This window comes from Lithobates pipiens, unplaced genomic scaffold, assembly GCF_037356315.1.
Source record: "Lithobates pipiens isolate NorthernLeopardFrog02 unplaced genomic scaffold, aLitPip1_a1.2 Scaffold_16, whole genome shotgun sequence".
Taxonomy (NCBI): domain Eukaryota; kingdom Metazoa; phylum Chordata; class Amphibia; order Anura; family Ranidae; genus Lithobates; species Lithobates pipiens.
The window spans coordinates 139,234,990-139,258,593 of NW_027507748.1; the positions used below are offsets into that span (position 1 = coordinate 139,234,990).

Below are 23,604 nucleotides of genomic sequence, written 5' to 3' on the forward strand. Positions count from 1 at the left end.
TCAACATCTCATTTCCATCCAATATGGTTTTACTCTATTACATCTATGTAAATTGTTTTCATGATATGATACCATTTGTTTTTATACTATGGTTCCATTTATGTGCATTTTTGTTATTCATGTTGTGTTCTGCATGCTAAATGATTATTACCCTTTATGTACTTGCCTATTGCTATGGGGTTTTATGCCCATGTCAATAAATGTGTCATTATCTTTTTTTATTTTTTGTGTTATTGCCTGCCTCATTCAAAGTCCCAAACGTTCTATTTTTGTATCACAGATTAGGGATGGAGGGGCACCTCATTTATATTCCCAGTATATGTAGATATACATTCCCCCTCTCTTTGTATTTCTGTCTATTGCTCTACAGGTTCTACCACTATTACCTTCATTAAAGGAAACATTACTGACTACAACCAAGTTCTGGAAGCTGTCAAAGGCGTCCATGTTGTTATTCATACAGCTGCTCTTGTGGATTATTTGGATGAACGCCCCTTTAAGGAACTTGAGGCTATAAATGTCGGAGGTGAGTTTAAAGGAATAAAATCCTACACATGTTGCACCACATTATATGTAAATGCTCTTTATAATTGTTTATCCTACATCATCAATATCAAGGTGGGGATAGACACTACAGAACAGTCAGCGTTATGCAGCGGGTTAAGGCAGCTCATTCATTTCAATAAACTGCCAAATGCACCAAAATTCACCAAAAAAGATGCAGCATTTTTGGTAGCACAAGGCAGCATGCCTTAGTGCACTAATGTGTGTTGTGCTGTGCTGCAACATACATGTGTTGAGACGGTGCATAAGGGGTCATTTATAATGAATGGCACTGCATCACACCAGCATGTGTGACATGTTACTGCAGCACATCAGTGTGAGCCTAGCTTCGGGCAAGGCTGTATTTACTATATTGGTACTTGTGTGTCATTGCCTAGGGCAGAGGTAGGCAAGCTTTAAGAGGTGACCCTGAGCAACATGGGAGAAGTCAAAGATTGCACAGTGTCGCCCCCTCACACCTGATTTAAACCTCTAATTGCCGTACTACCATTTCACATTTGCGTGCATTGTACGGCAATCATGGGTCTAAATCAGGTGGTGACGCAACATATCACCTCCTCACCACCTTTCAAACACAATTGGATTGCTTTTCAGGGGCCTCTGCCACTTGTGAATGAGCCTTTAATTGAATTCGGCAGCGGCACCCTTAGGGCTTGTTCACATGTCAAGTGGGTGGTAAGGCCCTGTGGTTGTCACGGTTTTACCGCCCCCCCAATCCCTACCCCTTGTAGCTGCTGAGGCAGCACCCAAAGTTGTGCACATTCCACAGCAGGAATTAAACCCCCTCTTGTTGGGTGCTACTTGCCTGCCAATCGTGACCCACTCAAGTAAATGGGGCCATTCTGAAAACCTCCCCCAATTGCATGGCGAAGCGGTCCAAGGGGTTAAAGCAGGTGGTGAGAAAGCAACACAACGCTGCCTGCGTTAACCCCTTGTTTGTTGTACTGCACAAGGTTTGTAGAGCACTGAACTTGCATTCATTTGAATGGTTCATGCTCGGCAGGGGCCACATTTGATAACCTTTACCTTATTTTGCTTCTCTCTTTTGTTCCACTCTGAATATTTGTGGCAAAGTGAAGTGCACTGTGAAGCCTATTAGAGCCTCTGGCTATAATAAGGTGCTTCAAAGAAACCCTGGCCGCTGTAAATTATGCGCCCAGTGTCCTGAAAGGGGCTGGAAGTATAAATAGGGGGTGGTCATGGATAGATTTATGCTATGCATGAATCTATCCATTACCCATGCTATCCAATCTATCCATTGCTATGCATGAATCTATCCATTATCCATGCTATCCAATTCATCCATTGCTATGCATGAATCTATCTATTGCATATAGGGGGTGGCGTGGAGAGGGAGGGGGTGGTGTCCGAAATGGACAGGTCGCCACTGGAAAGCACGTTAGCTCGTATAGTGCATTTTAGAGGTATTTTTTTTTCCAATATAACCACATGACAAGGGAAGCTAGTAATTTTTTATTTATTTTTATTTATTTTTTTATCATTCAGGTGTGCCTAATGCCACATACACACGATCAAACTATCCAGCGGACTCAAGTCCGCCGGACAATCCGTCCGTGTGTGGGCTCCGGCAGACTTTTTTTACCCAAAAGTCCGGCGGACTTAGAAAGTAGTTTTGACTCAAAAATTGCCAGTCCGGCGGACAATATGGCCGTGTGTGTGTGCTAGTCCGCCGTACTTTTGAAATGAACGGACTTTTCCCGCACGGAAAAAAGTCAGTTCATTTTGAGCACAGCTCCAGGTAGCCGGGACTAGCGAAGGAAGTCAATGTCGCGGCGAGATTGACATGTCGCTGGCCCCGTCACCTGGTATGGACTTAAAGGGGAAGCCGAAAAAAACGGCGTAGGGGTCCCCCCTAGGTCCATATCAGACCCTTATCCGAGCACACAACCCAGCCGGTCAGGAAAGGGGTGGGGATGAGCGAGCGCCCCCCTCCTGAGCCGTATCAGGTCACGTGCCCTCAACATGGGGGGATGCTTTGGGGAAGGGGGGCCGCGCAGCCCCCCCACCCCAAAGCACCTTGTCCCCATGTTGATGAGGACAAGGGCCTCTTCCCGACAACCCTGGCCGTTGGTTGTCGGGGTCTGCGGGCGGGGGGGCTTATCGGAATCCGGGAGCCCCTTTTTAATAAGGGGGCCCCCGGATACCGGCCCCCCACCCTATGTGAATGAGTATGGGGTACAATGTACCCCTACCCATTCATCTGTGAAAAAAATGTAAATAAAACAAAACACACAAGGGTTAAAAATAACTTATTGCACAGCTCCGGGGGTCTTCTTCCGTCTTGGGGGGTCTTCTCGCCGGACTCCTCCACTATCTTCTGCTCTTTTAGTAGCTCTTTTACTAGTGGAGGAGCCCGGCTTTCTTCGCCGCCGCCTGGGGGTCTTCTTCCGACTTCTGGGGTCTTGTCCCCCTCTTTGGTTCTTGCTGGGCCTCCGCTCCTTCCTCTGGGACTGTGACATCAAAATGGGCAGGGACATCACCCGGTGATGTCTCTATATAAGTTGCCGCACGCCGCGTCCCTGTCATTGCAGCCAGAGTTGGCGACAAGTCAACATCTCAAGAAGAGAAGGCGGTGGCGATAGAAGACCGGGCCACCGCTTGTAAAAGAGCTGGAAGAAGGCGCGGAAGCCTGACAAGAAGAACCGAAGAGGGGGACAAGACCCCCAAACGACGGAGACGAAGAAGAAAACCGGGCTCCTCTGCTAGTAAAAGAGCAGAAGATAGCGGAGGAGTCTGGCGAGAAGACCCCCCAAGATGGAAGAAGACCCCAGGAGCTGTACAATAAATTATTTTTAACCCTTGTGTGTTGTGTTTTATTTACATTTTTTTTTCACAGGTGAATGGGTAGGGGTACATTGTACCCCATACTCATTCACATAGGCTGGGGGGCCGGTATCCGGGGCCCCCTTATTAAAGGGGGCTTCCGGATTCTGATAAACCCCCCTGCCCGCAGACCCTGACAACCAACGGACAGGCTTGTCGGGAAGAGGCCCTTGTCCTCATCAACATGGGGACAAGGTGCTTTGGGGTGGGTGGCTGCGTGGACATTGACTTCCTTCGCTAGTCTCGGCTACCTGGAGCCGCGCTCAAAATGAACGGACTTTCCTCCATGTGTGGGCAAGTCCGTTCATTTCAAAAGTATGGCGGATAGTCCAGCAGACCTAGTCCGCCGGAAAAGTCCCGTATGTGGGCAGGTCCGCTCGTTCGGACAGTCTGGACTTTACGGCGGTTTGTCTGCCGGATAGTCTGATCGTGTGTACGCGGCATAAGAAAACATAATTTACACAGTCATGCTGGCCTGATCTTATCTCCCTACAGAATCTTTTGCCCTGCATTGACATAAATGGACTTTACGGCGGTTTGTCTGCCGGATAGTCTGATCGTGTGTAGGCGGCATAAGAAAACATTTACACAGTCATGCTGGCCTGATCTTATCTCCCTACAGAATCTTTTGCCCTGCATTGACATAAATGGCTTGGCTGGATTTTCAGGTTTATTGCGGGGGTGAGCATTGGCAGGACAGCAGAGCAGTACAGGCTGATGCTGTCCTTGCCATTTACTTTGAAGGGGATTGATTGAGTTCAAAGCTGTTTTTAAATGTGTGTAGTAAATGCCCCTCCATAAAGCAAGCGGTTGATGGAGCCTCTCTTATCCAGGGCGAGATTGACATTCCTATATTAAAGTGTATCTAAAACCAAAACTTTTTTGGAGTGTAGGAAGGGTTAAAACTTGTCAGTTTATTTATGGCTTTTTTTAGCACCTGCATGTAATTGAGGACTTTTTGCTGTAGATACAAAAGGGAGAGAGAAGAAATCTCTGCAGCTTTTGGGAAAATGCTTGAGAAAGTTGCCACTGCAAAAAATTTATCCATTGGAAGATTTGCCATCTATTCCTGTTCTCGTGATGTTTCTAATTTCAGTCCCTGTAAATATTGTCACCAGCACAAAGAAAGACGGTGACTCTCCCCAACAGAGACATGGACAGTAATAAAAACCTGACAGAGACGTGGCTTTGGATAAACTTTAAAGGTGCCTACAGTGATTACAAAGAAAGAAGAACTCTGACGTTACATTTTGTCACTTCTCTTTGCAGGGACAGAAAATATTATAAAAGCTTGTCTGGCCTCTGATGTCCCCTACTTACTGTACACAAGCTCAATATCTGCAGTTGGACCAAATACAAATTTAGATCCAATGGCAGGGTAAGTCTAAAGTGAAAGTGCGTGCTCAGCACCTCCACGTTGTACAGATTGCTTTATATTTATTTTGATGTGGTGGTCACATTTTTTACTTTAAAATGGTGCTGGCGGATGCATTTTTGCCATAATCTGCAAGTAGGCACATTATGACACACTTATATTACAAGAGTAACCTCCTCCAGCAGTGACTGACCTAGGCTGACAGTTTCTGCACCACCCTTCACCACAATGGGCTCCGCCACTATTTCTGGGTGCCACACCATTGTTTTGGGCCACTGGGTGGCTTCCAATGATGTAACTCCTGCTCATGTGCACAGGAGTTATATCATGGCTTCATGTGATGTACACTAGTGGCGACCTGCCCATAAGGGGCGCAGGGGCACCACTCCCCCCAAGCTACAGTACTTATCATAAAAATAAAATTAAAAAATACTGGCCCTTTAAGTGTGTGCAGGATGCTGGACACACAGGTATATGGGAAGCATGACGTGCTGCAATCACTGAAAAAATTAAATAAAAATACTGGCCCTTTAGAGCCGGTTCACACAGGGGGGACTCGTCAGGTGACTTAGCCGCCTGACAAGTCGCATCCCATTCTGTGCAATGGAACCGTTCTAATAGGAGTGACTCAAGTCGCTCTGACTTAGAAAAAGGTTCCTGTACGACTTTTGGGGAGACTTGCATTGACTTCTATACAGAAGTAATTTTGCAAGTCGCCGCTAAAGTCGGATCCCGGTCGCCTGAGGCAGTCACGCTGCAAGTCGTGCTGCCTCAGTGTGAACCGACTCTGAAGTGTGTGCAGGACGCTGGACACATAGCTGTGCCCTGAAAACTCCCTTTATAGCATTGTTCCCTGCTGTGGTGTGAGATTAGCGGGTCCTGTGCCTTCACTTCCTTTCTCTGACTCCTCCTGGCCATCGGAAGGTGGAAGACAGGCGACTTGCTGTGAGTACAACGGTGGGAGAGAGGGAAATCTAATGTAAAGGGGGACTCTGATGGGGACATCTAATGTAAAGAGGGAATTGGATGAAGACTCCTGATTTATAGGGGGATGCTGATGGGGACACCTGATGTAAAGGGGGGCACCTGATGTATAGGGGGACTCTGATGAGGACACCTTGTGTAGGGGGGATGCTGATGGGGACACATTATGTTAAATTGTTTTATTTTACTTGAAATGTGGATGTAATTGGCTGCATATGATGGGCACAGTGAGGTTGCATTTGAAGGGCACAGTGAGGCTGCATTTGATGGCCACAGTTTTATCTATCAGTAATGATACATAATCGCCTGATAAATGGCTCTTTCGAGTCCTGCATTACTAACGATTTAATTTTTCAGTTTGTTTTTCAAGCGAGAAGCCAAGAGACTTTCTAAGTCTCTTCCGGGAAAAAAAAGAAAAAAAAAAAGAAAAAATTAATCCATACAGTAATGTAATAACTTTTTATTTTTTCTTCTGTTTTTTTTTTTTTTTTTTCAGACTGTCACTTTTTGCAGCCACCAAAGCTATTTCATGTATCTTGTAAGCATGTCAATTAGATCTAAAAGGGGATTTTTTTTATAACTGCAAGGAATGCCCTCATGTTTTTTGGTGACCTCAAAGTGAACATATTTGCACATATTTTTTTCTATGGACAAACAATTTTATTATTGCAGTTTACCAAGTTTTGGATGTGATGGCTGCATCAGTTTTCTTTTTTTAGGCTTTCTTTTATTTTTGCCTGGTGATCTTGCCAGTAAATCTGTTTTATTGAACATGCTCTCCTGCAGATGTAGCAGTTAGGCTGGCCATACAGTATGCATTTTTCTTTAATTCAACCTGGGGTGGAAGGAAAGAAAATCACTTGATTTCCTCAACAACCAGCTGCGCTATTGTATTCTGAAAGTGTGAGGTTTCCCCCTTTTTCTGAATACAATGATCACTACTGCCAGGTAAACCTGGCTGCAGGGATTGTACAAATAACAAGACTGGTTGTACTGAAGTCGATCCAAATGCCCATAGATGGATGAAAATTTGTTAGGTTCCTCCTAAACGCACCAAATTTAAATCCATCTATGGCCGGCTTTAGAGGTTTGAGACAAACCATTTATCATACACAGGGGTTTTTACAAAGACCAGCTTGTGGGTAGGACCTACCCGCTCTGCACATGGGGGTACCTTTCTCCCACGTGCACGCTCATCAATGCCCAGGACCAGGGAGGGCTGTATTCATGTGAAAGTCAAAATGATGGCGGAACCCCGACTTAGAGCTGAGCCATACACTGTGTGGAGTAGTTAAACATTCCATTGTGAAGTGTGTTGTCCCGTGTTACTACACAGGGGTGTCACTAGGGTTGGTGGCACCTGGTGCGGTAAAACATGGTGTCTCCATCCCCTCCCCGCCCTGCCTAGCCTGCTACAGTGCCCTATCCTGCCACTGCAGAGTGACAGCAGGACAGAGAGTAGGGCACTGAGCAGGCAGTGCATTTCTAGAGCATGCACATCAACTGGGTGTGGGAGGGTCCTAAAGGGTCATTAAATACCAGGAGGGTGCTACATAAAGAGTGCAGGGTTCTGGAGGGTGCTAGGTACAGGTTGGAGAGTTCAGGTGGGTGCTGGGTGGAGAGTTCCACCCCTAAATTGCCATCCTTTGCAGCACTGTCTTCCCCCTTCCTGTTTAATTGGCAAACTTTTCCCCTCCAAACACAGACCTCAGCTTTGGCGTGGCTCAATGCAGCGGGTTAGATGCCTCGCCTCCCAGGCTCCTCCTCACGACCTGTCATAAGACACATCAGAGCCAAGGAGGAGCTGCCCAGCAATGGCTTCCCCAGCTTGGTGTGATGGGCAGTTGCGAGAGATGCTGCGGGGGCCAAAAATCAGTTTGTGGCCAGCATTAGTAGTACCAACACTACTCCCGAGGAGGGTTCAGTGCAGTGGCCGGACAGGAGTGCTGTCACTTCTAAATACAGAAGCCTGGCTTCTGTGCTTAGAAGTGACAATAGCGAATGGAAAGCACAGGGCCAGTGTCAGACTCTCTTCTGCCAAGTTCCAGTTGAAAAAAGCCCCTGTGTCACCCCTTTGGCCGGTGTCGCAAGGGTGCGGGCCGCACCCCCATATCGACACCACTGACTACTTACCGGCCTTGTGTATCTTGCATTTAGGAGGGACTCTGCTGAGTCCACACACTCCACCAGTTCAGCCAACCTCTGCCACCTCACTCCCAGTGAAAGAATAAGGTCCCGCCAAGCATGCTCACTTATTTCCTTTTCTCTCCCGTACCATGTGGCTAGGTACATTGGGCTTGGTCCCAATTACTTTGGGAAACAGACTGCCAGGGAGGGAGCCAGAGCATGGACCACCCCCCCCCTCACTAGCGGTGGACCTGTCGCCTATGCCAGGTAACATGCTTTATGACTGAACAATAGAAAAATAGTTGCGCGCTGCCACCTAATGAATAGATGAATGTAGCTGCTGCTATTGCCTCTGTGTTCCCACGTCCACAGCAAATGTAAAAATATAATTGTAATAGTGCTGCTATATAACTCCTATTATTAAAAAAGCACATATTTTAATAAATAACTAAAAAGAAACACAATTCTTCTTAAAAATGGTTCCCAAAAGAGTCTTAAATGTGAAATGTGTGCCCCGTGCTTAGTGCCCCCTTCAATGAAGGCTCACCTCCATCTTAGACCCTAGCATGGTCAAGTAAGCATAGAACACTACGATTCCCCTTTTTAAGAGTGGCTCCACACTGATCACCGACAGTTCCAAGATGACATAAAGAGACAAGAAGACAATAGTGCAGTACCTGGGTGTTAATCAGAACAAACCTCGTAACCCCAGCTTCATACAATTCACTCACATTTACTGAATTAAAAACAAGCATAGAAACCTAATCCAGCAGATCTTACATATGTATAGATGATCCCACCGCCAGGCTCCACCTCTACACGTTACATTACCAATCTTGTGGCTTTGTCTGGATGTTCCTCCTCTTAGAGACTACAGCTTCAGCATTGCCACAGTATTCCATTTATCAGGCGGGCAATTTAGATGCAATCTGGTGAATGACTCACTACCTTGTATATCATTCGCCCTTTTTTAAGTAGAGATGTTTGTTACCATTAGTGATGGCCGAACGGTTCGCCCGGCGGTCGTTTCGCGGCGAATTTCCGACTTTCGCCGTCCGCGGGTTCGAACGCCTTTTTCCGTCGTTCGCCCCGGCGGACTTACGTGTTTAATGTATACAAGAACTTTAACCTTTCGTGACACGTTTATCATGTGTTACAGGACAACCAATTGAGACATGACAGCTCATGGACACTTGGACATTCCCCCTAACCTATAAATACACCCGATCCGGTGGCCATTTTACATTCTTTCTTCTGTCACTGTAGGGAAAGGATCCTGTGTGGAGTAGGGACAGAGAAAACGCTAGCTATTTGGTACACAAAAGTTCTTTTCAGGACTGGTATAGGTGTTAGGTCAGCAGCCTGAGTTTCTTTTGTCAGTTTAGATAAAGGGACAGAGCGCTGTATGCTGCTATTTTAGGGACAGCTCAGCCAGATTAGTCTTTCTTCATCATCATCATCATCATCATCATTAGCTGTTACTATCAGGTCCACAAAAGAGCTGTTCCAGCTAATCGTTCCAGCCTACTCTTTTTTGCCAATTTGTATAGGGACAGGCAGGAAGCAGTGTGTCAGGCAGTGAGGATAATTTTAAAGACTTGCTGTTACTATTAGTTCCACAAAGGTTCTTTTCAGGACTGGTATCAGTGGTACGGTAATAGGCTTGTACACGTATAATATTCTTTCTTCCAAATATAGAAAGAATATTATACTTGACTGCTGCCCTTCTGCTGCAGTCTGCTAATCATTCACAACTCACTTGTTCCACAAAGCTCTTTATCAGGACTGGTAACTTGGTCTGTCTAGGGTGCTACGGTACATAGGCTTGGGTGCGGTACAGTCTGCTGTTCTGTAAGGACCGCTATCGGTCCACAATACATAGGGTTGCCGTGCACTACTGCTGACCGCTGCCCTATACTGCAGCAGTCCTTCATTGGTATAGGGACTGACGTACAGTCTGCTAATCACTAACACACAACCTGCTTGGTCCACAAAAGTTCTTATAAGGACTGGTAACTTGGTATAGGGTGCTACGGTACATAGGCCTGAGTGCGTTACAGTCTGCTGTTCTGTAAGGACCGCTATCGGTCCACAATACATAGGGTTGCCGTGCACTACTGCTGACCGCTGCCCTATACTGCAGCAGTCCTTCAGCGGTATAGGGACTGACGCACAGTCTGCTAAACACTAACACACAACCTGCTTGGTCCACAAAAGTTTTTATAAGGACTGGTAACTTGGTATAGGGTGCTACGGTACATAGGCCTGAGTGCAGTACAGTCTGCTGTTCTGTAAGGACCGCTATCGGTCCACAATACATAGGGTTGCCGTGCACTACTGCTGACCGCTGCCCTATACTGCAGCAGTCCTTCATTGGTATAGGGACTGACGTACAGTCTGCTAATCACTAACACACAACCTGCTTGGTCCACAAAAGTTCTTATAAGGACTGGTAACTTGGTATAGGGTGCTACGGTACATAGGCCTGAGTGCGTTACAGTCTGCTGTTCTGTAAGGACCGCTATCGGTCCACAATACATAGGGTTGACGTGCACCACTGCTGACCGCTGCCCTATACTGCAGCAGTCCTTCAGCGGTATAGGGACTGACGTACAGTCTGCTAAACACTAATACACAACCTGCTTGGTCCACAAAAGTTCTTATAAGGACTGGTAACTTGGTATAGGGTGCTACGGTACATAGGCTTGAGTGCGGTACAGTCTGCTGTTCTGTAAGGACCGCTATCGGTCCACAATAGATAGGGTTGACGTGCACCACTGCTGACCGCTGCCCTATACTGCAGCAGTCCTTCAGCGGTATAGGGACTGACGCACAGTCTGCTAAACACTAACACACAACCTGCTTGGTCCACAAAAGTTTTTATAAGGACTGGTAACTTGGTATAGGGTGCTACGGTACATAGGCCTGAGTGCGTTACAGTCTGCTGTTCTGTAAGGACCGCTATCGGTCCACAATACATAGGGTTGCCGTGCACTACTGCTGACCGCTGCCCTATACTGCAGCAGTCCTTCATTGGTATAGGGACTGACGTACAGTCTGCTAATCACTAACACACAACCTGCTTGGTCCACAAAAGTTCTTATAAGGACTGGTAACTTGGTATAGGGTGCTACGGTACATAGGCCTGAGTGCGTTACAGTCTGCTGTTCTGTAAGGACCGCTATCGGTCCACAATACATAGGGTTGACGTGCACCACTGCTGACCGCTGCCCTATACTGCAGCAGTCCTTCAGCGGTATAGGGACTGACGTACAGTCTGCTAAACACTAATACACAACCTGCTTGGTCCACAAAAGTTCTTATAAGGACTGGTAACTTGGTATAGGGTGCTACGGTACATAGGCTTGAGTGCGGTACAGTCTGCTGTTCTGTAAGGACCGCTATCGGTCCACAATACATAGGGTTGCCGTGCACTACTGCTGACCGCTGCCCTATACTGCAGCAGTCCTTCATTGGTATAGGGACTGACGTACAGTCTGCTAATCACTAACACACAACCTGCTTGTTCCACAAAAGTTCTTATAAGGACTGGTAACTTGGTATAGGGTGCTACGGTACATAGGCTTGAGTGCGGTACAGTCTGCTGTTCTGTAAGGACCGCTATCGGTCCACAATAGATAGGGTTGACGTGCACCACTGCTGACCGCTGCCCTATACTGCAGCAGTCCTTCAGCGGTATAGGGACTGACGTACAGTCTGCTAAACACTAATACACAACCTGCTTGGTCCACAAAAGTTCTTATAAGGACTGGTAACTTGGTATAGGGTGCTACGGTACATAGGCTTGAGTGCGGTACAGTCTGCTGTTCTGTAAGGACCGCTATCGGTCCACAATAGATAGGGTTGACGTGCACCACTGCTGACCGCTGCCCTATACTGCAGCAGTCCTTCAGCGGTATAGGGACTGACGTACAGTCTGCTAAACACTAATACACAACCTGCTTGGTCCACAAAAGTTCTTATAAGGACTGGTAACTTGGTATAGGGTGCTACGGTACATAGGCTTGAGTGCGGTACAGTCTGCTGTTCTGTAAGGACCGCTATAGGTCCACAATAGATAGGGTTGACGTGCACCACTGCTGACCGCTCACCTATACTGCAGCAGTCCTTCAGCGGTATAGGGACTAAGAGTTTTGTCACAGGGTCATTTAAAAAATGACATGCAGAGGAAGAGGCAGGCCCTTCCGCAGGGGTGGTAGGGGTAGGGCAGGAGCAACAGGCTTGAGCCAAAGTGGGAAGTTGCAGAAGGTGCGTTCAATTACTTTAAAGGATGCACCAGACTTGGTTGAGTGGCTCGCTCAGCCTTACTCTTCTGCACCCTCCTCATCCTCTCGATCTGCACCCTCTTCTTCACTCTCTGCTATGTGCACCCCCAAAGACACTACCACCAACAACACGACCACCACCACCACCACCACATACCTTCCGCTTGAGTCACTGGAATTATTTTCCGATCCATATCAAGAGGACATTTCTGATGCGCAGCCACTCTTGGTATTGGATCAGGAAGAGGAGGTAGCAACAAGCGCTACTCAGCAGTCTGACGCCAGTACCCAGATCAGCCCAAGGAGGAGGTTGGTCCCCGGTGTTGCTGCCTACTCTACTTATAGCGGTGGGGAAGGTGACGTTGATGATGACGTGTCTAGTGATGTCACGTGGGTGCCCACAAGAGAGGAAGAGGAGGGGAGTTCAGAGGGAGATATGGACCAGCAGATAGGGAGGAGAAGCAGCAATGACTTACATTGCACAGCAGGGACAAAGCAGACTGCAAATGTATCAGGAGCGAGTCATCGACCATGTACGGTCACATCTGGCGCTCCCAGGACACCGGCACATGGCTCCGCAGTGTGGGCTTTTTTTAACGTGTCCGCTGCTGACAATAGCGTTGCCATCTGCAATCTTTGCAGTCAACGCGTTAGTCGCGGTAAGCCCAATACTCACCTAGGGACGACCGCCTTAAGAAGGCACATGAGCAGCCATCACCGAGCCCAGTGGGAGCAACGGAACACACAAAGCCACACTGCAGGCTCTCACCGTCCAGCCTCGTCTTCTACTTCTCCTTCTCCTCTCTCCTCACAATTGTCCTCCACTCCACCTTCCATCACGCCAAGCTCACATTTTTCTGCAAAAAGGCAGGCTTCCGTGGGCCTAATGTTTGAGCGTAAAAAAATGATGACGCCGGATAACCCTCTTGCCCAACGGTTGGCGGCTGGCTTGTCAGAACTCATAGCCCGCCAACTACTGCCATATAAACTGGTGGACTCGGAGGCCTTTCGCAAATTTGTGGCCATTGGAACACCACAATGGAAGGTCCCAGGAAGGAAGTATTTCTCAGAGAAGGGCATCCCAGAGCTATATGGCCATGTTCAGCGGCAAGTGAATGTATCTCTGGCACACAGTGTCGGTGCCAAGATACATCTGACCACAGACACGTGGTCTAGCAAACACGGGCAGGGAAGGTATATCAGTTTTACTGCCCACTGGGTGAACCTTCTGACGGCCGTCAAGCATGTAACCCGTGGCACCCGTGTAGATTTGGTTTTACCGCCACGGATTGCATGCAGGCCTGACTCTTCTTCTCCTCCTCCTACTCCATCCTCCTCCCTCTCCTCCTCAGCTGCCTCCTCCTTTTCCGCTGCTAGCGTCTCTTCCACTGCACCGCCCAAGCTCCCCAGAACCTATTCCACATGCCAGGTGAGACGTTGCCATGCCGTGCTGCGTCTGTTGTGCCTGGAAGCAAAGAGCCACACTGGCCCGGCACTCCTTTCAGCTTTGCGTTCACAGGCAGATGAGTGGCTAACACCGCTCAATTTGACAGTTGGTAAAGTGGTGTGTGACAACGGTGCCAATCTGCTTAGCGCATTGAAACAGGGCAAAATCACGCACGTGCCGTGCATGGCACACGTCTTAAACTTGGTCGTGCAGCGATTCCTTGTCAAATACCCTGGGGTCCAGGACATCTTGCGGCAGGCAAGGAAAATCTCGGCCCATTTCAGAAGATCTTACACGGCCATGGCTCGCCTTGCTGACATTCAGCGGCGACACCATCTGCCGGTCAGACGTCTTATTTGCGATTGCCCGACGCGATGGAACTCAACCTTCTATATGCTTGATAGGCTGCTCCAGCAGAAACGTGCAGTTAACGTCTACCTGTATGAACTCTGCGAAAGAAACGGTTCTGGGGAGCTGGGTTTTTTTTCACCGCGCCAGTGGCTGCTCATGCGCGACACATGCAGACTTCTGCGGCCATTTGAGGAGATCACCAAACTGGTCAGTCGCAGCCATGGCGCCATCAGTGACATGGTACCTTATGCCTTCTTTCTGGAGCGTGCATTGCGTCGTGTCATTGATCAGGCTGTGGAGGAGCAGGAGCGGGAAGATGAGGAAGTCGCAATGCTGGATGAATTCCCAGGGGGGGCTACTCTATCTGAGACAAGTCAACAACAGGAGTCTGATGAGGAGTCAGAGGAGGATGGTGCCGGGGCGGATGAGCAGGAGCAAGAAGAGCATGCTTTAAACCTTTCTGGGATCCCTGTTGTGCGAGGATGGGGAGAGGAGAATGAAGAGGACGACATTATCCTGGATGATGAGCAGGAGCCAGGCCACCACACCGCTTCCACTTTAGTGCAAATGGGGGCCTTCATGCTCCAGTGTTTTAATAGGGACCCCCGTATAAAAAGCATGAGGGTCAAGGACCAGTACTGGGTGGCAACGTACTTAGACCCCCGGTACAAACACAAAATGGCGGAAATGTTACCGCCGTCGCAGAGGGCTGTCAGAATGCAGCACTTCCAGGCCTTGCTTCGAGAAATGCTGCATTCTGCTTTTGCGTGCGCTGGCAGAGGAGCAATTCCCACTCCCAGAGAAGGATTTGCGGGTACCAATCCAACAGCGCCTGCAAGAAGAGGCCGGTTTGAAGATGTGTTGGTGACTTCGGATATGAGGTCATTCTTTCAGCCGACCCATCGACAGGTGTCATCCGGATCCAGCATCAGGGAACGCCTAGACCGTCAGGTGTCCGACTACATTGGGTTAACGGCCGATGTGGACGCTCTGAGGAGTGATGAACCCCTAGACTACTGGGTGGGCAGGCTTGACCTCTGGCCAGAGCTTGCCCAATTTGCAATCGAACTGTTGGCTTGCCCCTCATCCAGTGTCCTGTCCGAAAGGACGTTCAGCGCAGCAGGGGGGATTGTGACCGATAAGCGTACTCGCCTAGCTCACCACAGTGTTAACTACCTCACATTTCTAAAAATGAATGAGGCATGGATCTCGGAGGAATTCAACACATGTGATCAGTAGACCATGTATATGTCTATAAACAATTTTTGGAATCAAGCACACAGACCTTCTTAATTCATTTGGCTCACTTCCCTGACCCAAAAAAGCACACCGTACTATATGCCCCTACCCTCCTCTTTGAAGAGGTTGAGCGGTGTCATATTTCTACTGGGGCTGCTTATTATGAGGGGTTCCCACCATCCCTGTGCTGTGCTGACTTCCTCCTGGGTGTTCTTATTATGAGGGGCTCCCACCATCCCTGTGCTGTGCTGACTTCCTCCTGGGGGTTCTTATTATGAGGGGATCACACCATCCCTGTGCTGTGCTGACTTCCTCCTGGGGCTGCTTACGGTGCTGCTGTCAGCGCTGTATGTCACGGAGCTGCTGTCAGCGCTGTATGTCACGGAGCTGCTGTCAGCGCTGTATGTCACGGAGCTGCTGTCAGCGCTGTATGTCACGGAGCTGCTGTCAGCGCTGTATGTCACGGAGCTGCTGTCAGCGCTGTATGTCACGGAGCTGCTGTCAGCGCTGTATGTCACGGAGCTGCTGTCAGCGCTGTATGTCACGGAGCTGCTGTCAGCGCTGTATGTCACGGAGCTGCTGTCAGCGCTGTATGTCACGGAGCTGCTGTCAGCGCTGTATGTCACGGAGCTGCTGTCAGCGCTGTATGTCACGGAGCTGCTGTCAGCGCTGTATGTCACGGAGGTGCTGTCAGCGCTGTATGTCACGGAGCTGCTGTCAGCGCTGTATGTCACGGTGCTGCTGTCAGCGCTGTATGTCACGGAGCTGCTGTCAGCGCTGTATGTCACGGAGCTGCTGTCAGTGCTGTATGTCACGGAGCTGCTGTCAGCGCTGTATGTCACGGAGCTGCTGTCAGCGCTGTATGTCACGGAGCTGCTGTCAGCGCTGTATGTCACGGTGCTGCTGTCAGCGCTGTATGTCACGGAGCTGCTGTCAGCGCTGTATGTCACGGAGCTGCTGTCAGCGCTGTATGTCACGGAGCTGCTGTCAGCGCTGTATGTCACGGAGCTGCTGTCAGCGCTGTATGTCACGGAGCTGCTGTCAGCGCTGTATGTCACGGTGCTGATGTCAGCGCTGTATGTCACGGAGCTGCTGTCAGCGCTGTATGTCACGGAGCTGCTGTCAGCGCTGTATGTCACGGAGCTGCTGTCAGCGCTGTATGTCACGGAGCTGCTGTCAGCGCTGTATGTCACGGAGCTGCTGTCAGCGCTGTATGTCACGGAGCTGCTGTCAGCGCTGTATGTCACGGAGCTGCTGTCAGCGCTGTATGTCACGGAGCTGCTGTCAGCGCTGTATGTCACGGAGCTGCTGTCAGCGCTGTATGTCACGGAGCTGCTGTCAGCGCTGTATGTCACGGAGCTGCTGTCAGCGCTGTATGTCACGGAGCTGCTGTCAGCGCTGTATGTCACGGTGCTGCTGTCAGCGCTGTATGTCACGGAGCTGCTGTCAGCGCTGTATGTCACGGAGCTGCTGTCAGTGCTGTATGTCACGGAGCTGCTGTCAGCGCTGTATGTCACGGAGCTGCTGTCAGCGCTGTATGTCACGGAGCTGCTGTCAGCGCTGTATGTCACGGTGCTGCTGTCAGCGCTGTATGTCACGGAGCTGCTGTCAGCGCTGTATGTCACGGAGCTGCTGTCAGCGCTGTATGTCACGGAGCTGCTGTCAGCGCTGTATGTCACGGAGCTGCTGTCAGCGCTGTATGTCACGGAGCTGCTGTCAGCGCTGTATGTCACGGTGCTGATGTCAGCGCTGTATGTCACGGAGCTGCTGTCAGCGCTGTATGTCACGGAGCTGCTGTCAGCGCTGTATGTCACGGAGCTGCTGTCAGCGCTGTATGTCACGGAGCTGCTGTCAGCGCTGTATGTCACGGAGCTGCTGTCAGCGCTGTATGTCACGGAGCTGCTGTCAGCGCTGTATGTCACGGAGCTGCTGTCAGCGCTGTATGTCACGGTGCTGCTGTCAGCGCTGTATGTCACGGAGCTGCTGTCAGCGCTGTATGTCACGGAGCTGCTGTCAGCGCTGTATGTCACGGAGCTGCTGTCAGCGCTGTATGTCACGGAGCTGCTGTCAGCGCTGTATGTCACGGAGCTGCTGTCAGCGCTGTATGTCACGGAGCTGCTGTCAGCGCTGTATGTCACGGAGCTGCTGTCAGCGCTGTATGTCACGGTGCTGCTGTCAGCGCTGTATGTCACGGAGCTGCTGTCAGCGCTGTATGTCACGGAGCTGCTGTCAGTGCTGTATGTCACGGAGCTGCTGTCAGCGCTGTATGTCACGGAGCTGCTGTCAGCGCTGTATGTCACGGAGCTGCTGTCAGCGCTGTATGTCACGGTGCTGCTGTCAGCGCTGTATGTCACGGAGCTGCTGTCAGCGCTGTATGTCACGGAGCTGCTGTCAGCGCTGTATGTCACGGAGCTGCTGTCAGCGCTGTATGTCACGGAGCTGCTGTCAGCGCTGTATGTCACGGAGCTGCTGTCAGCGCTGTATGTCACGGTGCTGCTGTCAGCGCTGTATGTCACGGAGCTGCTGTCAGCGCTGTATGTCACGGAGCTGCTGTCAGTGCTGTATGTCACGGAGCTGCTGTCAGCGCTGTATGTCACGGAGCTGCTGTCAGCGCTGTATGTCACGGAGCTGCTGTCAGCGCTGTATGTCACGGTGCTGCTGTCAGCGCTGTATGTCACGGAGCTGCTGTCAGCGCTGTATGTCACGGAGCTGCTGTCAGCGCTGTATGTCACGGAGCTGCTGTCAGCGCTGTATGTCACGGAGCTGCTGTCAGCGCTGTATGTCACGGAGCTGCTGTCAGCGCTGTATGTCACGGTGCTGATGTCAGTGCTCTGTATTACGGTGCTGCTGTCAGTGCTCTGTATCTCCTGCACCCTCTTGTTTGCCTACCCTGGTCCCTGACCTTCCCTCTCCTCCATTGCCTTCATTAGCTCCATAGTCCTGAATTGTCAGAACAATTTCCCAAATAAAAAAAAAATGCTTGTAGTTATCGATCCCAAATTCACCTCATACATGTATTATGCTATTGTCCAGGTGGTGGGACTACGTGCTACCCCCTAATAATTACCCCGTGGCCGCAAATTCGACCTAAAGGTTTGCGAAATTCGCCTCCCATTGAAGTCAATGGAGCCCGCGGCGAACGGTCGTTTTCGCGAACGTTTGTGTCCGTTCGCGTTTCGCGTTCGCGAAACGTCCCGTCGGAAGTTCGTCCATCACTAGTTACCATTTTTATATACATGTTTTGCCGAATTTGAATAAAAATGTTGTATTTTTATAAACCTTGTTGCACTTTTGTATAAGCATTACTCTCGTTAAAGCCCCATGGGCCACTTGGTTTTTTGTGTTGCTACATTTTTGGGACTGAGAGATGCTCAGCTTAAAATATATGGAGGCTTCTTTTTTCTTCTACTATTAGTAAAGGACAGCTCAAGTATACTAAAGGGAAAGAAAAGGTGGAGTTGGGCTTCAATAAACATCACGGCTTCATGTGCAGAGCCCTGTGTTTAGTAAACACAGGGCTCTGTACTGTGGTTCGCTAAGCCAGTCAGCAGGTCCCAGCCATAAATCATTGGCCATGACCTGCTGACCAACTTGTGCTATACTGAATCGCAGCACAGATGGAGTGGCGGGCACACTTGTGTGCCCCTGCATGGTAATGCCAGATCAACTACATGTACAATACGTGATGCGGCGTAGAGCCGTCACCCTGCAACAGCATATTTACATGGGTTGGTCTGCAAGTGATTAAGGGGAGATTAGCCAAAATGTTAGCTCTCTGTATAATCTGTGCATAGAAAAGTGTGTAATGGAAGAGTTTAATTTTTTGGAAGACCATCCTTTGTGCTGAGGTTTATGTCTGCCTTTGAAACTTTCACTTGTGGCATAGTAAGAAGGCATATTTTGTGGCTACAAGGACTTTGGCATGTGTATATACAGAAAGTAGGCTCAGACTCTATGCAGGGCCGACACTACCACCAGGTAGACTAGGTGGCACTGCCATCTAGGGAGCCCAGATGCTGGTGTTCTTACTCTCCTCTGCAGTATATAAATAACTCAGCAGGCAGCCGCTTCATTCGTACATGGTGTCAGAGGTGGTGCAGCACTGGAGGACTGTGTTCCGGCGGGACGGAAGTAAACCTCCTCTGCACGCCTTTAATCACTGACCTGTCTGAGTCTCTAGTGATTGTTGTCCCAGTGCAGCCAGCTCTTCCCCTGCCCCCATGTTATAGAGGCCGCTCACCCTCCTGGCCTGTCCTATACAGTGGCAGCGTCACCTTCTATAGCCAGAGTAGTGGTGCTCCGAGCTTGGTGACAGCTGGAGCCTGAAGAAACGGAGGCAGGGTTTGTTCCTGGCATTGGTAGGGTCATCGGATGCAGAGCCCAGTTGAGTGAATGTCATCGTACCGAGCACATGGGCTGGATGTAAGGGTCTCCCCCCCCCCCCCCCCCCCCTGCATTTGATGTGTACTGAGGCTGCATTTGATGTGTACTGAGGCTGCATTTGATGTGTACTGAGGCTGCATTTGATGTGTACTGAGGCTGCATTTGATGTGTACTGAGGCTGCATTTGATGTATACTGATGAGGCTGCATTTGATGGGCACTGCTAAGCTGCCCCTGTGATGGGCCCTGGTGAGGCTGCCTTTGATGGACACTGATGAGCTGCATTTGATGGACACTGATGAGCTGCATTTGATTGGCACTGGTGAGGCTGCATTATATGATCCAAAAGATGGCTGTAAAATTTCCCAATCTAGCTGGTCTAGCAAAATGGTAGAAGCCATTAAAAAGGTGTGGGGTATACATGGGCAGGACAAAGGGGGAGTCAGGGGTGGTGCCAAGGGGGGGGAGGCAAAATTAGGTTTCGCCTTGGGTCTCAAAAATCCTTGCACCAGCCCTGACTCTATGCATCTATTTCTCTTAAAAGAGAAGTAACATTTTTCTTTTTGAGAATCACACTTGCCTCGGTGGATGCAGCATCGGTCTGATGCTGCATCTGTCCCCTGGCGCCTCTACACTGAGAACTGAGTGATCGAACACTGCCAATTGCTCGGTTTTCAGAGCTCCATGAGCAGAGAACTGCAGACTGTCAGTCACATCTCTCTGCTCTTCTCCCTCCTCTCTCATTGGAGTGCTGAGCTGTGGAGGGGGCGGAGCAGCCATCTCAGGCTCTTGGCAGCTTGATGAGAGGCAGAGACGGTTGTCAATACAGTGGATTTCCAGGGAAATCGTCAGCAGAGAGCGAACTTCAGCCCACTCTCTGCTAAAAACGGGTCACAGGAGTACAAAATGAATTGCACTCCTGTGATCCATAGAAGTACAGCTCAATGAGCTTTGGTTATATTTCTCCCTTAAGCCACTTCCATTGGCAAGCACAATCTGCCCAAGCCCACTGTTTGCCACATAGCCTACTGCAGAGTTTCTTTCCTCCATGTTCCCCCAGGTCTTTTGCAATCTTAAAGAACACTTGAGGGATCTGTGTATTGGGGTAAGGTGTGCTGAAAAAATGGTTCATGTCCATCATTTGGTTTGTTGGCAGTCCATTCAAAATAAATTGGCTGTCCTAACATAACACATGTTAATGCACTAAATGCTGCATACTACCATGCTCGAGGAACACGCACATTTTCTAAAGTGAGAGTAGGGCACTGTGGTGGTAGTTGCCTAGTATCAACAGTAACGAAAAACTATATGAAATGGAAAAAAATCCAATTACGTTTTCATAACAAAGCTATCGAGGTCATGTTTTTTCACACACCTTTTACTATTTAAATTAATGTTCTTTTTAGTTTACCTGTTTATGTACATGGTTTTCTTTGTTTACTCTTAAAAATATGCTTTTGACTTTGCATGAAGACTATGGATGTAGGATTCTATCTCTTGCCATCTATATTTATGAAAAAACTTTTTTTTTCTTTTTTTTTTTTTTCTTTGAAGAGTCACAGAAGACACAATATATCATGGTGAGCAGTTACTGTCTTACGGTAAAACAAAGGCTCAGGCCGAAAGATTAGCCCTCTTGGCTAATGGTCAGCAGGTATGTATTTTTTAATAGACGGTTCAGTATACAGTCCATTTGAGCAGTTATATTTCATGTGCTGTACACCTTTTAATATGTATTATACAGTTTATATACAACGTGAGTGCAGACAGTACAGTTACAATACAATTCAATACAGGAGGAATCAGAGGGCCCTGCGTGTATTTGTTTCCAGTAACCTTCATCCCATGACCAGAATAAAGTCTGTATGGGCCCTCATACAGCAGCAGAACCTGTCCACACTGTCCAGCAGGAGACAATAAGCAGTGGTATTGTATATGCAGGGTTCTGTAATTGTGCATATAGTACATGCTATTGCTGCATTTCTCGTTACCTGTGCAGATTTTGCCTTACTAAAGGTATCCAAAGTGTGATCCATATGTAGCACAGTTCCCAGACCGGGCTAGCAGTTTTGATCCAAGCTCGATTCCCTACAGGAAGTACAAGGCAGCCAGGCACACAGCAGTTCCACACTTTCACAACTCAGGCAGGCAGTGTGTGTCTTTTTTTTATTTTAATGTTGGTTAAACCTTGTTGGGGTGCAGGGTGAGCCTTGGGAGACTCCAAGTTTTGTGAAAAGCATGGCTGGGCGGCAGTCACGGCAGTGGAGCATGCCCCTCCAGATCATGGCCGGGTAAGACCAGACCCCTCCACAGCCTCTGACCACCTTCTGTTACTCTCCTTTACCATGTCTGCACAGCCTATGATCACCTCCTATACCATGTCTGCACAGCCTCTGACCTCTCCTGTACCATGTCCATGCAGCCTCTGTGACATTATGCTATGGGGCTGGTATAAGATTATTTCCAGGGCTGGTTTTTATTCTCAGTCTGGCCCTGGTGAAAAGTACTGGCTATAACTGGACTCTTCAGGGTGACACCCTTTCAAGACTAGTAATAGGTGAACTACAGCTCTGTGGACTCCAATACAAAAGTAAACCTGAGCCAGCATCTCTGGAACAGTCTTTCCAAATGTTAATAAGAACAGTCACTAGGATCTTTAACTCCCAGGCCTTTACTCGCTGTGCCCTGTGTACTTGAATGTTTTCCTGCAGTACCAGCCAGTTTCTGTACTATGAGTTTTCAAGCCAGATCCTCAGTGGACTTCTGACAAACTGCTCCCAGCAACTTTGGAGAATAGGCTAGGGTGCCCTACCTGATCTGGGACCTCAACGAACTGCTGTGAACTTCAACCAAGTGACCCAAAGCCACAGTGCTCAGGCTAGGTCTTCCCCACACAGGACAGGGACCCTGCAGTACTAGGTCCTAGCCTATTTATACACACCTCAGCCCTCCTCCTGGTAACTCTTCCTCCCAGGGATTGGCTGAGGCTGTATGCAAATTGAGGATCTGCCTTTTCCAACCCACTAGATAATAGAACTCACTAGAAATCAGGGGAACGTAGTCAAGCCTGCAACCAGCAGAACATTGAACAGCAAAAGCAATCAAACCTCTCTCCGCTGACTACAGAGGAGCCAAAAAAGCTAAATGTGCCTAAATCCCAAAGGCAACCTAACTAGGAGGGTAACCAGACAACAAATAAGGGGTGCCACTCAAGACTTCGGCTGGGTCCTCTCCTGTAGTACACCACTGGGAGTGCTGGCAAGGAGAGAGCTCATCCCAGTTCCAACTAGACAAGAGGCAAAAAAGGTCCTTTGGGACTCTATAGGGAGACCATCTAGGCCTGGGGATTTTCCACCGGGAAAGGAGCTGATGGCCTGTAAAACCTCCTCCGGGGTAATGGGTCTCACCAAATTTTCTCTCTCTGCATCCGAGAGCCAGTCGAGTATCAGGGGATCCAGCCAAGGTGCCAGGTCCTGTGGCCTGAAATCCGAGGGCAACACGGAGGCGTAAAGGAAGCTATAGTATTGCTGAAATACGTCTAATATGTCTGGGAGAGAAGAGACCAATTCAAGCGAAGGAGACACTATGCTGGGCATCACCATCGGGGGCAGGTCTTGTTGTGCTAACATTGTTCTGTAGCTCAGTTGTGGTAGCAGCTTATTCTCTGTAAATCCCAGCTATTGAGGAAATGTATTGACCCCAAGTGAAGGCCTTGAAGGCATCCCAAGTGACCTCTGGGGAGGAGGACCCTGCATTAAGTTCCCAGTATTTGGTAAGGTGAAGTGGGATAGTGTTGGTTAAGTTGGTGTGGGGGAGCCAATGGGTTCCCAGGCACCAAAGGGCGGAGGTTGGGAAGAGGGGGAGCGGATGTTGAGAAGGAGGGGGTAGTGGTCTGACAGCCCGCTAGGTAGGTATGTGGCTAGGATGGTGTTAAAATCGCCCATAAGTAGCAGCCGAGCGGGGCAGTATGGGGTAACCCTTTCCAGGATAGTGTATAAGGTGGAT

General features: G+C 49.1%; 1 protein-coding gene across 1 annotated transcript in view; it reads left to right on the forward strand.

Moving 5' to 3' along the window:
- The window catches only part of LOC143982098 (3 beta-hydroxysteroid dehydrogenase type 7-like), an 83,024-nt gene that overhangs the window by 31,890 nt on the left and 27,530 nt on the right, over positions 1 to 23,604 (forward strand). Inside the window, exons 3-5 of the mRNA XM_077480521.1 lie at positions 371 to 526; positions 4,678 to 4,786; positions 21,154 to 21,253. Of these exons, the coding sequence (XP_077336647.1) occupies positions 371 to 526; positions 4,678 to 4,786; positions 21,154 to 21,253 (365 nt within the window). The remainder of the gene's footprint in view (positions 1 to 370; positions 527 to 4,677; positions 4,787 to 21,153; positions 21,254 to 23,604) is intronic.